Source organism: Pantherophis guttatus, chromosome 4 (assembly GCF_059756535.1).
Source record: "Pantherophis guttatus breed Tessera chromosome 4, ASM5975653v1, whole genome shotgun sequence".
NCBI lineage: Eukaryota > Metazoa > Chordata > Lepidosauria > Squamata > Colubridae > Pantherophis > Pantherophis guttatus.
Window position 1 is genome coordinate 18745510 of NC_142066.1, and position 17214 is coordinate 18762723.

Here is a 17214-nt window from a genome sequence, read left to right on the forward strand (position 1 = left end):
CAGCTATTGCTTCATCTTGCCTCTCCAATTGCCTCATCATTTGTCTGTGCTTCCTCTGCCATGTTTGTCATATTTCAGAGTTTGAAATATTCTGGTCCCATCTACCCTCTAAAATGACACAGATACAACTTTAGTACCATTCAAAATATGTAACATGAAAGCAAGCTTCTCACTTAGCATCAGTGGTGAAATCTAATTTTTTTTACTACCGGTTCTGTGGGCGTGGCTTGGTGGACATGGTGTGGCTTGGTGGGCATGGTTTGGTGGGCATGGCAGGAGAAGGATACTGCAAAATCTCCATTCCCACCCGACTCCAGGGGAAGGATATTGCAAAATCTCCATTCCCACCCGACTCTGGGGCCATCCAGAGATGGTATTTGCCAGTTCTCTGAACTACTCCAAATTTCTGCTACTGGTTCTCCGAACTGCTCAAAATTTCCACTGCTGGTTCTCCAGAACCTGTCAGAACCTGCTGGATTTCACCCCTGCTTAACATACATTGTTTTGGTTGCTTTCTACAGGAATAAACTTCTTATTCTTGTTCTTCCTTAGTCCATGCACACACAAAAATGACATTTGCTAAGGTAGATTAAACATGTTTTCTTTTTTGATATCTCTTTGTAAAACCTCATATGTTAATCAAAAGAAACATGAACATGATGTTTCTTGTCATTATCAAATTAACATCAAAAAGTTCTCTCCATGTCTCATGAGAGATGCCATAATCATCAAAACTGCAAATCAAAACTGAACTGTGTGCAATTCCCAGCTAGACATGGAGATAGAGGTAGAATAAATATTTCTGTGAGATTTCAGAGAAGTTGTAATTATAAACAAATGAATTGCCTTTCAGGTAATTATCAAATTAATCCCAATTATTTCTGCTTTTTTTACAAGTCCCTGGGCAAGTGAGATATGTCAAACAAAATTGTAATCAAAGACAAAGGTGTACCATTCTTGATCTGAATTTGAAGAAACTGTATTTATTTTTTTATTAAAAATGCTTATTTGACTATAAAGGCCACCTAAGCCAGCAGAGTAGACTTTCAAATGAGGCTATACTATTTAGCAAAGAAGTCAATAAGAGATCATGTGAATCAAAGAAAGCGATTAAAAAAAAAGGAATTATGTCGTGCAAGTTTTGTAACCTAGTTGTCATGTTTTGGCCTCACGTGCTCTGCAAAATTCCTCACATGAATTGCACCATCAGTGATCCTCTTCCAATTCTTCATAAATACTATCAGTTAGGAGATATTATCCTTGGTGGAATTTTGTCTCAGATCTACATATTTTCAAACACAATTACCTTTCAGGAACGACCTTCTACTGATCTTTTCTATGAAACTGAGTAAGAGACATAGAAAATGTATTTGTGAAAGTTTTGCTCTGTTCTGCTGGAACCTTCTTTTGCTAATCTTTCTTCCTACACTCTTTCTCTCATAAAGGCACAGATCAGTAGTGGGTTCCACTTATCTTCACTACCGGTTCAGAATCAGGAGCGTGCATGTGGCACTTCTGCATCTGCCGCCACTACCGATTCGCCTGAACTGGGGCGAACTGGTAGAAACCCACCACTGGCACAGATTGATTGTGCAAGTCCCTGTTCATGAACATTGCAATTGCTTAAGAATGTTTGGATTATGAGATCCAAGCAAACATTTGGATGTAAAATTGCGTGCAGTCTCATCATGTATATACAGTATGATTAAGTTGATTAAGTTTTGGATATTTGTGGTTTAGATGGTGAATTTCTCTGCTCGTTCTATGGTATGGTTTAAAATATTTTATATGTATGTAGTTGGTGAACATTGACAGGATCACCTTGAACCATGAGATCAGTGGCAGAATAGAATAGAATAGAATAGAATAGAATAGAATAGAATAGAATAGAATAGAATAGAATAGAACAGAACAGAACAGAACAGAACAGAATAGAATAGAATAGAATAACAGAATTGGAAGGGACCATGGAGGTCTTCTAGTCCAACCTCCTGCTTAGGCAGGAAACCTTACACCACTTCAGACAAATGGTTATCCAACATCTTCTTAAAAACTTTCAGTTGTGAATGTTGCAGCATTCACAACTTCTAGAGGCAAGTTGTTCCACTGATTAATTGTTCTAACTGTCAGGAAATTTCTCCTTAGTTCTAAGTTGCTTTTCTCCTTGATTAGTTTCTACCCATTGCTTCTTGTCCTGCCCTCAGGTGCTTTGGAGAATAGCTTGCCTCCCTCTTCTTTGTGGCAGCCCCTGAGATATTGGAAGACTGCTATCATGCCACCCCTAGTCCTTCTTTTCAATAAACTAGACATACCCGGTTCCTGATATATGAATCAATATTTATTCAGGGTTATTAAAATTAGATAAAATGGCATTTATTAGCCAGAAATCTTATTACTTTGTAATATATGCCATCTTTTGATCAAATTCTCCGCAAGTCAGTCTTTAAACTTCATTTCAGGGTGGTGACTCAGCTCTACCAACACATTTTGTCTTTGGCATTTGCTATAAAGGAGATCAATGAAAATCCTCATATTTTGCCCAATTTTACTCTGGGCTTCCATATCTATAACAGTTATTTTATCGCAAGCTGGACATATCATGCTTCAATGGAACTCTTCTCAACACAAGGCAAGTTCATCCCTAACTACAAGTGTGACACAGAGAACAATCCAGTATCAGTCATTGGAGGTCCTAATTCAGAAATCTTTATCCACATGGCAGCTATCCTGTCCATTTACAAGGTTCCACAAGTAAGGTATTTTCTTCTCTTTTTTAAATTTTATTTTCATATGCTATCATTAACAAACACACACAACCTTAACTGTTCCCTCCCTCTATAAAAGTAGCATCCCAGCAGAGGGAGGGGACAATTAAGGTTTCTACGAAGGCTGCACAGTACATGTTATTTGTGTATTCAGAGTGGAAGTGTTTTTTTGAAAAAGGATTTGTTCGCGAAAGAGAAGAAAAATGGCCAGTACCAAGCTGACTGCCAGTAAAAAGACTTCAGCTTCAACCACAACAATACACAAGCACATAATAGATACAAACTGATGGTAAACCATGCCAAACTTGATTGCAGAAAATACAACTTCAGTAACAGAGTTATTAATGCCTGGAATACACTACCTGACTCTGTGGTTTCTTCCCTAAACCCCCAAAACTTTTTCCTTAGACTGTCTACTGTTGACCTCACCCCATTCCTAAGAGGTCTTTAAGGGGCATGCATAAGTGCACCTGCGTGCCTACCATCCCTGTCCTAATGTTCCCTTTTATTCGTATCCATTTCATGTATTCATAATTATGTTTATACTTATATCTGTTGTCTAATACATGTTTGACAAAATAATTAAATTAAATTAAATTAAATTATTAAATTAAATTAAATTAAATTAAATTAAATTAAATTAAATTAAATTAAATTAAATTAAATTAAATTAAATTAAATTAAATTAAATTAAATTAAATTAAATTAAATTAAATTAAATTAAATTAAATACCACTGGTGGCAAAGCTCCACGTAAACAGCTGGCTACTAAAGCTGCTAGGAAAAGTGCCCCTTCTACTGGTGGAATTAAGAAACCTCATCGCTACAGACCTGGTGCTGTGGCACTGGGTGAGATTCGCCGTTACCAAAAGTCAACTTTTGATTCACCAGCTTCCATTTCAGAGGCTTGTAAGGGAGATTGCCCAAGATTTCAAGACAGACTTATGGTTCCCGAGTGCAGCCATTGGTGCACTTCAGGAGGCTAGTGAAGCCTATTTGGTGGGTCTGTTTGAAGACATAAATCTCTGTGCCATCCATGCCAAGAGAGTTACCATTATGTTCAAAAACATCCAGTTGGCTCGTAGGATATGGGGCAAAAGGGCTTAAAAGGAAACAGTTTTTATGGTGTTTTGTAGTAAGTTTGTAAAATACTTTAGTTTCAATTTGGGACTTTTTTTTATTTGAAATTGTTTATAATACGTTACATTTGTACTTAAGTCATTCCATCTTTTACTCAGGATGAACGCTAACAGTGACAGTTCACATAGAACTCAGTGACGTGAGCCCTGTTGCTCAGTAGTGACAAATTGCTAATATGCAGAAGGAATGGGTGATCTTTCGTGCTTTTCATGCATATTTCTGTATGTTAATGACTTATTGGGTAGCTAACATTGTAAGGTAGTAGAATTGATATAAATGTCTACAGGGTCTTTTTGCAATAAAACTGGTTATAACTTGATTTAAGTGTTTAACAATTGGAGCTGTTACGTCTGACCATATATCACTGTGACAGAATGTGGACTTTCTGAAGGGGTAAAGTACAAGTCTTAACCACAGTGTAACTTACAGTTTCCTAAAAAATGTAAACCTGGCAGTTATAGGATACACTATGTGCATTTATAATAGCTATTTTATATATTGTAGTGTCAACATTTTTAAGTTAAATGTTTTACATAAGAAAAATAAAATAAACACACACACATACCTTTTTTGGCATGAAGATGTCACACAAATAAGCACTCTAATTAAAATGACACCTTTTTTAATATATTTTTTTCTTTTTATTAATATAAGTAAAAAAGGGCAACATATTTAAAATCCATATAGACAGTGTGTTGTCTGGTTACAGTTTTTTTGAGTAATAAGCATCACAATAACGATAATAGTATTCTCTAATAGTAATCTCATAATAACAGTGCTTTTCCCTCATACCATCAATACATATTAATTGTTAATACTAATCAAAATTAATCAAAGTTAATAAGTTACGGTAAACAATCCTAATAATAAGATTAGTCTTTCTCTTATGGTTTTTGAAGTTCTAACTAATGACACCTTGATCTTTCAGCAACGAGGAAGTATTTATTAAAATATTTTCATATTAAAAATAGTTCTGAAGGAGTCCTTGGTCCATAGCTTTTGATATTAGACAGCATAGGATTTGTCTCTGCTATCATAAATAATGATTTGGGCTTCGGGTAAGTGAATAAATTTGATTGCGGGCATGATGGCTTAGCAGTTAAAGATATTCTGCTTGTCACTTGGGTTTGAGACCCAAGCGCCACACAACAGGGTGAGCTCCCATTCCTGCCCCAGCTTCTGCTCACCTACCAGTTCGAAAGTATGCAAAGTCAAGTCGATTAATAGGTACCACTTCAGTGGGAAGATTACAATGTTCTGTGCGGCTCTGGCATATAGCCATGCTGGCCACATGACCACAGAAAATGTCTTCATGCAACACTTGCTCCATCAGCCAAGACAAAGAGATGAGCACCATGCCCTAGGATTGGACATGACAGGGTAGGGAAACCTTTACCTTTATAAAGTTGATTAGCAAAATAGCATTGAATTCAGGATAAGATGTGGTACCCAAGAGTCCCTCAGTAGAGACATCCTGGAGCTTTTCTGTTTTAGCTTTTCTGTTTTAGCTCACAGTCTAACCAAAGTAAGATTTGTCCCTAATATTGACTGACATGACAAAATCAGGACTAACTTGAACTTGACCTCTTAGATTTCTCTGTAGGAAAAATGCACGTAATTTAATTATTTTGGGACTATGTGATGCACACAGACCCAATTGACATGCCTTTATATATCAATTATTCTAACAACTGGCCCATGGTCAATCAGTGCCTAAGGCAAGACTACAACTCATGGCCTCTTGGTTTAGAGCCTGGTTCCTACACCAAACTGATTATCTAGGATATTTCAACAATTTATAGCCTCCAAATGGAATAATGACCTTCATTACCAAATGGTATATCTAGTAGCCCTGATTCATCCATACTCACTGAATCTAATTGAAATTGAAATATTTAATCAATTTTCAAATCTCTGTTCCATGCCCTCTCTCTCTCTCTCTCTCTCTCTCTCTCTCTCTCTCTCTCTCTCTTTCTTAGTTCACCTATGGTTCTTCTGCTGAGTTAACTAGAAAAACTCAGATTGCTTTGTACCACCAGATGTTCCCAAATGACAACAGACAATGCAGAGGAATTCTTCAGTTACTCTTACATTTCCAGTGGAGGTGGATTGGGGTATTATATGACAATGATGACAATGGAGAGAGGTTTGTCCAGAAAGTTGTTCCCATGTTTTCTCAGAAAGGAATCTGCTTTAATTTCATTGAAAGATTCCCAGTAATCACTTTTGTTGATAACATTGACAAAATGGTGACGGAAGGATTTCAAACATACTATGCTGTAACTGAAAGCACTGCTAATGTTTCTGTTATTTATGGTGATATTAAGACCATGGTGTTTATTAGAATGTTTCCCACTATACTAAAATATGAGAATATTGCAGCAATAGCAGTATGTAAAGTTTGGATTATGTCAGCTCAGATGGAGTTCACATCCCTTCCCTTTCAAAAGCATGAGAATATAGACTTCCTCCATGGTGCTCTCAGCTTTGCAATCCATTCAAAGGAGATATTAGGATTCCAGGAGTTTCTTCATATGAGAAAACCTATCTTGGAAAAAGAAGACAGGAATGGTTTTATTCGGCCCTTCTGGGAAGAAGCATTTGAATGTTTGTTTCCTGGATCCACATTGGACAGCCAAGCAACAGTGACCTGTACAGGTCTGGAGAAGCTGGACGCACTTCTTTCATCTGTTTTTGAGACAAGCGTGACTGCCCATAGCTACAGCATTTATAATTCAGTCTATGTTGTGGCACATGCTTTATACACTATGCTTTCCATGGAAGTCAAGAGGACAGGAAGGGTCCATAAAGGAAAACAGATCCTTCTCAATCAACTTGTCTGGAAGGTAATAGTTTGTGGAAGCTGATATGACTAGGTGGCTCAGTAGCCTGACTTGGTGGCTCAGTGGCTAAGACACTGAGCTTGTCGATCAGAAAGGTCGGCAGTTCGGTGGTTCGAATCCTTAGTACAGGTCTCCTGCATGAGCAGGGGGTTGGACTAGATGACTTCCAAGGTCCCTTCCAACTCTGTTACTGTTATTGAGGGAAATCATTTTGAGAGAGGTACTCTTTTCCCCTTTGGCATGTCATTATGAGGTTGCAGGTTTTTCACACCCTTTTGAAACGGATCAAATTAGGGTTAGGGTTCTAAATATAATACTTTTATTTTAATGTTCCAGTAACAATCTTGCAAGTCTGAGTACGTGTTTTCCGCTGCATGGATTGTGCCTGCGACTATGTAGGGCAGACAGTGTCAGGTGTGCCTTGGTTCAAAACCCAAGAAAGAAAACCCATGACTCCATGTTTATAGAGAAGAGGTACTTTTACTGTGTTTGAAATGAGAGCAACGAAAGAAAAGCAAGATCTGAAGCAAAAGGTGCGAAAGTTCCATATTGAAAGTATCCCCAAATCCCTCCCCCAAGGACCCAGGCTGAATGTCCAATCCCCAATCCATATGGTGTCAGGTGAGGTGCATCTTGTTTTTGCCCATCTGGTATTCTGAAATGGTTGACCTTGACTGGGTATAAACAAGTCCATTCAGCTGGCCAGTAGATCATGAGAGCAATCCTCCCTTTTCATTTACACAGAGCATCTCTCTCCAGCTCACTTCCCCACCCAAATGCCAATCTCCCTCCCCACACCCATTACTATGTCAGCTGATAGCAAGCAAGCATCATAGAAGCTGACAGACAGGGAGAAAGCTAACCACCAGATTGCAAGAACACAAGCAAGCAAGTCAGATGAGGAGACCCAAACTCATTGGTAGCCTCACACTGTAATAAAAAGGACACACATTAAATCTTGCAGTTACTAAGATGGTTGGATGAGCAGGCACAAAGCAGCCAGGGAAGTGATTGAAGCCTGGAACAACTTATCAGTCAACAGGAATGCTGATTACCACCAGTTTATCAAGTTCTTAGGAGACAAGGGCTTGGCAGCACAAGCAAATAGCAGCCAATAGCCGCCATCAACACCCCAATCAACATCTAAAAGCCATGTACAACAGGTACCATATAAATACCACACATAGAACAGCCAAAAGCATACATTCTGCTAGAGAGAAGTTCTCCGTAGGTGGGCTCCAGCATGAGTCTGAAAGTTTGGAAGACTAAACCTCTGGTCTGGTGACCGACCCAGATTGGATTATGGAACATTATCTTGGGATATGTCTATCCACATTCATTCATTTCCTCCCATGCTCACTCTATCTTTGAGAGAGTCAGAGTCATGTCTAAGAATTTTTTTTACCTCAAACTCAAATTTCTTCTATGTGATCACTGTCTTGGTTTTGGCTCTTCCTCCTGTTCCTTCAGGATATTCCTACTGCCCATTATAAAGACATGGATATAAATCAATGACAGTCACCCTAGAATGCTCTAAGTATAATGTCTATTCAAGGGGTCAGGCCTAGCATTCCTGCAAAAGTATTTTTAAGTCATGCTTCATGATCATTTCCTCTTTCATTGCAATACCATTCTGATTCATGCTATTTGCCTTCTTCTTCTGTTTAACATGGAATAGATCCAGGGGCGGGCTGCTCGGGGTTCACAGGGGTTCGAGAGAACCTCTAGCTAAGATTCTGTGCAGTTCAGAGAACCCCCAAATCCCACTCCTGGCTGACCCCACCCTGCCCACCCCACCCAGCCCACCCCTCTCAAGAGTCCCCATGTGGCCCATTTTGGATGCAGGTAAGTGCAGGGCACACATGGAGGCTTTGGGAGGGTGAAAAATGGGCCTTCCAGAAGTTTGGGAAGTCTGGAAACGGGCCTGTTTCTGGCCTCTAGAGGGCCTCTGGAGCCTGGGGAGACCATTTTCGCCCTCCCGGATGCTCAAGGAAAGCCTCCGGAGCCTGGGGAGGTCAAAACACCTCCCTGCCATGGTGCAGAAGCTTGACTAGGCCACGCACACCATGGCCACGCACACCCAGCAACCGGCAGAGAACCCCTTGCTAAAAAAATTTAAGCCCACACCTAAATAGATCTTCTTTAGGGAGATCAAATTCAAATGGGAAAGATTATTTTATTATATACTGATGAAGTGCTCACTTCCCTTCCCTTCTTTTTCCCTTCTTAAGATGAACCATTTTGTGAGACATGTCTTCTTTAATAACAGTGTTGGGGAAACACTTTACTTCACTCCAAATGGGGAACTGGAAACTGGATTTGATATTATCAATTGGGTTATATTCCCCAACCAATCCTTCTTTAGAGTCAAAGTTGGAGAGCTACAACCCCTGTCTTCTGAAGAAGAAATGTTCACTATTTCAGAGAAAACTATAATGTGGGCACACCGGTTTAATCAGGTAGGCTTATGTCTCACATTGCCCTCTTCCTCATATGTGTGGCAATGTGCCTTTCACCTGTCTTTGATTTGGGAGGAAAGTATATTAATATGAAAAATAGTGCTCCCACATTCTATATTTACTCTGGCTTGGAAAAAGATAAGTCTTGCTTGCCACATTAATTGTAAGGAGAACAACAAGTGGAATCTCTCCTTTCTATCACGCATCCTATCTGTAGGAAAACTAAATTTCAATTGCTCTGCTAGATAGGGATATGAGACAGAGAAGTATATACCAGTGATGGCTAACCTTTTTTTTGTCGTGTGCCGAAAGTGCGTGTGCACTCCTGCACCCATAATGCAATGCATGTGCAACACCCCCCATGCACCCCACCCCCCTGCGCATGCATGTGTGACCACCCTATGCTCCCCCGTGCATGCCCACATGCTCCCCCTGTGCTTCCCCTGTGAAACGATTTGGTCTAGTAGGCCTCCCTGCAGCCAGCTGGGAGCAAAATTGGACTGCAAGAGCGGGCCCGTGCCGCACCCCCTGTGCCCCATTTTGGACCTAGTAGGCCTCCCTGCACTTATAAACCATAATGCAATGGATGCGTGACCCCTGCATGTGCCCTGTCCACCCACACATGCACTTGTACCCGCTTCCACTGCCCCTGCGTGTCTCCTGCATGCCCCCCATGATTGCGCACACATCTCCTGCATGCCCCCCACACATGTGCACGTGTCTCCCACATGAACCCGACACCCTGCACATGCGTGACAGAGACCCAAAAATCAGCTGGCCAGCGGGAGGCACATGCATGGTGGAGCTGAGCTGGGGCAATGGCTCACGTGCCCACAGAGAGGGCTCTGCATGCCACCTGTGCCATGCATGCCAAAAGTTCGCCATCACGGGTATATACTATAGTCAAAATAAGAGTTTTGCTAAACTGAGGTTATTACAATGATTGTCTCCCCTTTGATAGACTAAAACCAGTCAGAACAAAACTATAGGAAAGAAGCTTTATAGCTGCATGAATACAATTTGAATCCTACTGCGGAAATGTTTTCTTCTGGGATAAAAATGCAAATCATGTTGCATTTTTCTAAGAAATTCATAAGCACATCAGCCGTTTAATGTTACTAGGAACAGACATTTAAAACAAAAAACTGCATGACTTCTATCCTCAAAGAAAAATGCAGCAATGGAAGAAGCATTAAAAAAAATCAGCCAGAGTTCTAGCAAAAGTGTTTCTGATTACAGTCATAGCCAATTCATATAATACAAATTCATTTCTTCTAAGGGAGATTAGAATGTTTCCGATTTGGAAAAAAATAGTGATATAGTTGGTAAAATCCTACATGTGTGATTTTACATTGACTCATTAAAGTCTCCAGAAACACTTGAAAAGGATTTTAATTTTGTGTACCAGTGGGACCTATATTTACATTAAATATTATTTATATTATGTTATTTATAACAAAACAACATATTTGTCAGATTCGGGTTAATGTCAGGGTTCCAAGTAACACCCCCAATGAAAGAAGACTCCCGAGGCTTGAAGTTCCTCAAAGTTCCATTTTATTAGAGATGTCATATTGGCACATCTGGGAAAACCCGAATCTGAAAGCTTCCAGGTTTTCCCCACCCAAAGGAAAGTCCAAGTTCCTGCCCAGAACCCACAAGTCCATAACATGGCCCAATCAAAGCACTGTCCTAACTGGAGATGCCTGACTAGGTGGCTCAGTGGCAAAGACATTTTTTTTTCTTGAAAAGTTTTATAAGAAATACAAGCATTTTCTCCCCCCAACCATTTCCCCCTCCCCTCCTTCCCCCCCACCCCCCTCCCTAGACTTCCCAGAACAGGCACAGGCTATAGCATTCACAAACATAAAGCTAAAATATGCTAACAAATTATTGCATTCATATTCTCCCTAAATCTTTAACTCCTTATAACTCAAAAACTATAAACATAAACTACTTAAAAATATTTCATTTATAAGCTATATGAATCTTCTTGTTCGGATACTTTTTTTGCATATAGTCAATCCATCTTCTCCATTCTGATATATATCTTTCATTCAAATGATCTTTAAGATATGATGAAATTTTTGCCATCTCTGCCAGATGCACAACTTTTAAAGTCCATTCCTCAATGGTAGGTGGATCTTCTTTCTTCCAGTATTGTGCCACCAGTAATCTGGCAGCTGTTATTAAATTCAAAACCAACTTGGTCTCTATTACAGTACAGTCCGTGACTATTCCCAACAACAACAAAAAAAAACTGTGGCGTCAATTTAATTTTTTTCCTTAAAATATTTTGAATAATCCACCATATTTTTATCCAAAAAGACTTAATTTTTTTACATGTCCACCGTATATGAAAATATGTAGCATCTTCACATTCACATCGCCAACACTTGGGTTGTAAATTTGGATACATGCAAGCTAATTTTTTGGGGTCTAGATGCCATCTATAAAACATTTTGTAAAAGTTCTCTCTTAAATTTTGAGCTTGTGTAAATCTTACATTTCTGACCCACATCTTTTCCCATGTATCCAACATTATTGATTCACCTATATTTTGTGCCCATTTTATCATACAATCCTTGACTAACTGTTTCCGAATCTATTTCCACTAATATATTATACAACCTTTTAATATGCATTTGATCTTTATCTCTTATTTGCTTTATCAAATTTTCATCCTGCTGCAAAATACCAATTTTTTGATCCTCTCTCCATCTGGCCTGCAGCTGACCATATTGAAACCAAGTCTTAATATATTGTATTTTATTTTCTCTATTGTCTTTGCTTTCTGCTTTTTCCTTAACAAATATGCCAACCACCTGCCTGGTTTATCGGCATTACAAAAAGTATTATGTTTTGCATATTGTAAATTGGTTGCCACTTGATCTGCTATTAACATATTAAACTGACCCTTCAATAAATTGATTGCCTCTTTAATTTTCTTATCTGTTGGGTTGGCTATTAAAGCCCATTCCTGTTTATTAATCTCCTCTTCTAATTCTTTTCTTTTTGCCCCCTGTTTCTTTCTATATTTATTATTCAAATATATCAAAATTCTTCGCATATAGGCTTTACTTGCATCCCATACCATTTCCATAGATGTAACCTTTTGCATATTCTTAGCAAAAAACTCTTTCATAAACTTTTTACACTCTTTTACATTTTCTTCATATCTAAACAAATTATCATTTAACCTCCAGGACCTCCTAGGCCTGTGATGGCGAACTTATGGCACGCGTGCCACAGGTGGCACGTGGAGCCATATTGGTGGGTACGCGAGCTCAGCTCCATTTTTGGGCCTTCTGGGCCCACCAGAAGTAGGAAAACAGGCTGTTTCCAGCCTCCAGTGGGCCTCGGGGGACTGGGGAAGGCCATTTTTGCCCTCCCCAGGTTCCTAGAAAAGCTCTGGAGCCTGGGGGGAGCAAAAAACAGGCCTTCCGGTCCCACCAGAAGTCGGCAAATGGGCCGTTTCCAGCCTCTGGAGGGCCTCCAGGGGGTGGGGAAGGCCGTTTTCACCCTCCCCAGACTCCTAGAAATGCTCTGGAATCTGCGGAGGGCAAAAAACGGGCCGACCGTGCCATCACATGCCAAAAGCGGGGGGAGTGGGGGGGTCATGCACGCATGCATAGGAGGGCAGGGCGCATAGAATTATGGGTGTGGGCACGCACGCGCGCAACCCTCCCCTGCACTCCCCCTGCTTTTGGCACGTGATGGCAAAAAGATTAGCCATCACTGTCCTAGGCCCTTTCTGATACTCCAATTCCATCCAGACTGGACTATGGTCTGTCAATGTTCTTGAGCAGATCTTTGTGTTCTTCACCCTGGATAATAAATCATTAGTAATTAATATAAAATCAATCCTTGAAAAAGATTGATGTCTATCCGAGAAAAAAGTAAAGTCTTTTTCTTCTGGGTTTCTTTCACGCCAAATATCCCTCAACTCCCAGTCGTCCATCATCTCCCAGAACGGTTTGGGCGATTTTGCTCTTGTTAAAACATTTTGTTTAGGTCCCCTCTTATCTTTTTTTACATCCAAAACACCATTCCAATCCCCCAGTAGGATACAAGTTTTATATCTCCATTATATCAACTTTGAGTGTAGTAAGTTATAAAATTTTTCTTGTTGTTGGTTCGGGGCATATACTCCAATTACAAGTGTTTTTTCTCCTTTTATTAAAAGTTCAGTTGCTAAAAATCTTCCTTGCTCATCCGCTTCAACTAATTTTGCAATTAAGTCTCTTTTCACATATATAACTATACCATTTTTCTTCTCTGATGCTGCTGCAACATAATGTGTACCTAATCTTGCATTTATCAAATGTTTTTGGTCTTGTATCCTAATATGAGTCTCTTGTAAACAAATTACTTCATTCTTAAATTGTTTAAAATAGTGAAATATTTTCCTTCTCTTCTGCGGAAAATTCAAACTATTAACATTCCAGGTGAAAAATCTAGTTCCCCTCTCTGGGACTCTGAAGCGTCTGGAGCAATTTCTGATGATCTTGCCTCATTTGACCTTTAGGTCTTGCTCCTCCCACAGCTTCTATTTTGGTAGTTTCTTGGGTTGCTATCTGTTGTTGTTGTTGTTGTTGTTGTTGTTGTTGTTGTTGTTGCTGTCTTAGTTCTTTCTTACACTTAGCTATTGCTGCTCTGGTCTGTCTTTGATCCTTCGGTTCTGCAAATATATCAATTAAATCCACATCTTGAACAGCCATCTGAATTTGTAGTGGTTCTTCTTGACCAGTCAAAACTCCCCCCTGAACTACTGTCAGTAACTCTTCTCTCTCTCCTTGCATTACTTCCTTCTTTCTTTTTCCTTCTGGTGATTTGGGTGATTTGGGTGTCCCAGCCTTTAATACATTGATGTAAAAATCTCTTGCTTTCCATATTGTATTAAGCAGATATCTCTCTCCAGAATATGTCACCACTAAACCTGCTGGGACCTCCCATCTGTACTGTAATTGACGTTTTTCAGCTCATCCACCAGAAAAGCATACTCCCTTCTAGCTCTCAGCATCTTGGGATGGATTTCTTTCATTGTCATCACCTCCTGGCCTTCAACCTGAAGCTTGTTTTTAAAAGTAGCCTGTAAAATTTCATTGCATACTTTCCTTGTAGTAAAATATATTACAATATCTCTTGGTAAGTGTTTCTGTCTGGCCACCCAAGAATTAACACTATATGCCTTGTCAATCTGCCAGCCCAGCTCAGTTTTTGTCTCCCCCAGCAACTGTGCCAATGCCTCTGACATCATTTCTTTCAAGTTCTCTTGTTTATTCTCCTTCACCCCTCTGAATCTTAAAGCAAATTCCATATCTCTATATTGTAACATGGTTACATCAACTTCAGCTCTCTCAAGTCTACTGTGAGTCTCTTCCAATTTATTGTCCAAAATTTCCGTAGATTTCTTAATTTCGTCAACTTTATCATCCACCATTTCAATATCACCTGCCAAACAATTAAATGCCAACAATATATCATCTCTGATTTACTGATTCCGAATTAAAATCTCATCTGAAACAGCCTGTATTTTTTTATTAGTTTCATTAATTTTTTCATTAATCACAGTAGCAATTTTATTTTGTGTGGCTTGTAGGGCTTCTTGTATCATCTCAAACGTTAAAGTCTGTGGGTCTGTTAGAGGGGCAGAGGCTTGCAATCTAGTGGCAAAAACATTTAACTTGTCGATCAGAAAGGTTGGCAGTTTGGCGGTTCGAATCCCTAATACAGGTTTCCTGCATGAGCAGGGGGTTGGACTAGATGACCTCCAAGGTCCCTTCCAACTTTGTTACTGTTACTGTTTGCCTCCCAGTTCCAGCCCTCCAGGTGCAGGGCAAGATGGCCTTGATTCTCTGAGAAAAGAATGTTACTATGACTATATATCACCCATGCTCCATACAATCCTCCCTCCCAGTTTCCCACAGTAGTAAATGTGGCAGGCCTGAAGGCCCAATGCAAAAGTTGGCTTCCAGGCCTGACAATATTTATTCATGCAAGTTTATTCTCAAAGACTTTAAATTTGATATGTGGAGCTAGAAATCCTAAAGAATTTCCTTCTAAGAAACTACAGACAACAAGAACTATAGATACTGTTGATATACACATTTATAACAGAAGAAAAATGTTTTTTATGTCTTTTCTGAATAGACACAGCCCTCTTCTCTTTGCAATCCCAGTTGCAATTCAGGCTATAGTAAGGTCAAGCAAGAAGGAAAGCCATTTTGCTGTTATCATTGTATACCTTGTCCCGAAGGAAAGATTTCGAACCACAAGGGTAAGCAATATCATGGACAGAAATGATTCCCAGTCAGTGGTGGTATTCAGCAGGTTTTATCCGGTTCGGGCGAACTGGTAGTGGTGGCTGCAGGAGGCTCCACCCACCCCCCCAGATGTCCTCATATCCCATTTTTGACGCTCTGCACATGCTCACTCACATTTGTGAACCAGTAGTGAAGGTAAGTGAATACTAGCCCTGCTCCCAATCTGTGCTCCAGGCAAAAATCAATTTGGACTCTGAATTTATCTTCAAATATCTCATGAGAGGAAGTCAATGGTGATTCTCCATCATCCAAGTTATGCTTGTCCCAAAGGTGCTTTTCAAAAGACACCTGGTCCTCTCACCAAGAAAGTCCAGTTGCTTTTTGAAAAGCACTGTGGGTCACGAGAAGAAGCTTTTATAGATAAGTGACTAAAATGGAAAAGAAAAAGGGAAGAAAGTTGCTAGATTAGACCTTGGATCATTTCCTAAACCAAGTAAGGTCATGTGATCTTCTTTTACTTATTTAAAATGGACATTCATTTAGTCTGACTGTGGAAGTTCATAAATGATATGAAACAAAAAGACAAACAAATAAATGTACAAATAAATTGTTCAGAAGAGAAGAAGGAGGATCCATTTCTTTATTTGGCCCCATTTTTAAGTGGAGTGGTATTATTCAAGATTTTGTAAAATCTGAATTTGATTGGTTTAATACAATATTCTAGTTCTGGGTTTTTTTTTTCCAGACATGGACAGCTGCTTTCAGTGTCCACAAGATCATTATCCCAATGAGGAACAAAATTTATGCATTCTAAAATATGTAACATTTTTGTCCTATGAAGAAACTTTGGGGATCACCTTCACCAGTTTGATTATTATTTTTTCTATCATTACTATTTTGCTGCTCTGGCTCTTCATTAAACACAATGACACCCCTATTGTGAAAGCCAACAATGAAACACTCACATACATTCTTCTCATCTCCCTCCTGCTCTCATTTCTCTGTGCGTTGCTATTTATTGGTCAGCCTCATCAATGGACATGCCTTCTTCGGCAAGTTACTTTTGGCATCATCTTCTCCGTGGCAGTTTCTAGCATTTTGGCCAAGACTATCATTGTAATTCTTGCTTTCATGGCTACCAAGCCAGGGTCCAGAATTAGAAAATGGATGGGGAAGAGACTGGGTCTTTCTATTGTCCTTTCTTGCTCTTTTATTCAAACTATTATTTGTACAGTATGGCTATCAACCTCTCCCCCATTCATAGATGTTGACATGTATTCCATGCCAAAGGAAATTGTCTTGATGTGTAATGAAGGGTCAACTGTCATGTTCTACTGTGTCCTTGGTTTTATGGGTTTCCTGGCAACTATCAGCTTCGTAGTGGCTTTCCTGGTCCGGAAGTTACCTGACACCTTTAATGAAGCCAAATTCATCACTTTCAGCATGCTGATATTTAGCAGTGTTTGGTTCACCTTTGTTTCCACATACTTGAGCACAAAGGGGAAATATACGGTGTCCATGGAGATTTTTTCTATTTTGTCCTCCAGTAGTGGACTACTGGCTTGTATTTTCTTCCCCAAATGTTATATTATGATAAGAAAACCAGAACTGAACAGTAAGGTACAACTAAGAAGAATAACAATGGAGCAACTGAAAATTTTCTGATTTTGTGATGAACAAACAGCGTGTAATAAAGGGATACAATTTGCAAATAACTTTGTCATTGTTAATGTGGATTTTT

General features: G+C 39.5%; 2 protein-coding genes and 1 pseudogene across 2 annotated transcripts; all 3 read left to right on the top strand.

Annotated features, from left to right (window-relative positions):
- The first annotated feature begins 1193 nt into the window (after positions 1-1193).
- LOC148113835 (vomeronasal type-2 receptor 26-like) lies at positions 1194-6772 on the top strand. The gene is made up of 3 exons (XM_087893437.1): positions 1194-1348; positions 2460-2751; positions 5885-6772. The coding sequence occupies exons 1-3, from the start codon at positions 1194-1196 to the stop codon at positions 6770-6772; spliced, it is 1335 nt and encodes a 444-aa protein (XP_087749563.1).
- LOC117673060 (histone H3.3A-like) lies at positions 2969-3872 on the top strand (annotated as a pseudogene).
- Positions 6773-8979: 2207 nt separating the features above from the next.
- Positions 8980-17138, top strand: LOC117673036 (vomeronasal type-2 receptor 26-like). Its single transcript, XM_087893438.1, has 3 exons — positions 8980-9207; positions 15361-15487; positions 16219-17138. The coding sequence occupies exons 1-3, from the start codon at positions 8980-8982 to the stop codon at positions 17136-17138; spliced, it is 1275 nt and encodes a 424-aa protein (XP_087749564.1).
- The last annotated feature ends 76 nt before the right edge of the window (positions 17139-17214 follow it).

What these genes read in the sequence shown, in the direction of transcription:
- LOC148113835 (XM_087893437.1), top strand. Translation starts at nt 1,194, where the DNA reads ATGAATTGCACCATCAGTGATCCTCTTCCAATTCTTCATAAATACTAT. An exon ending in GATCTTTTCTATGAAACTGA is followed by an intron (nt 1,349 to 2,459) that starts GTAAGAGACATA and finishes ACTTCATTTCAG; the next exon opens with GGTGGTGACTCAGCTCTACC. An exon ending in CCATTTACAAGGTTCCACAA is followed by an intron (nt 2,752 to 5,884) that starts GTAAGGTATTTT and finishes TCTCTTTCTTAG; the next exon opens with TTCACCTATGGTTCTTCTGC.
- LOC117673036 (XM_087893438.1), top strand. Translation starts at nt 8,980, where the DNA reads ATGAACCATTTTGTGAGACATGTCTTCTTTAATAACAGTGTTGGGGAA. An exon ending in GGGCACACCGGTTTAATCAG is followed by an intron (nt 9,208 to 15,360) that starts GTAGGCTTATGT and finishes TTTTCTGAATAG; the next exon opens with ACACAGCCCTCTTCTCTTTG. An exon ending in AAAGATTTCGAACCACAAGG is followed by an intron (nt 15,488 to 16,218) that starts GTAAGCAATATC and finishes TTTTTTTTCCAG; the next exon opens with ACATGGACAGCTGCTTTCAG.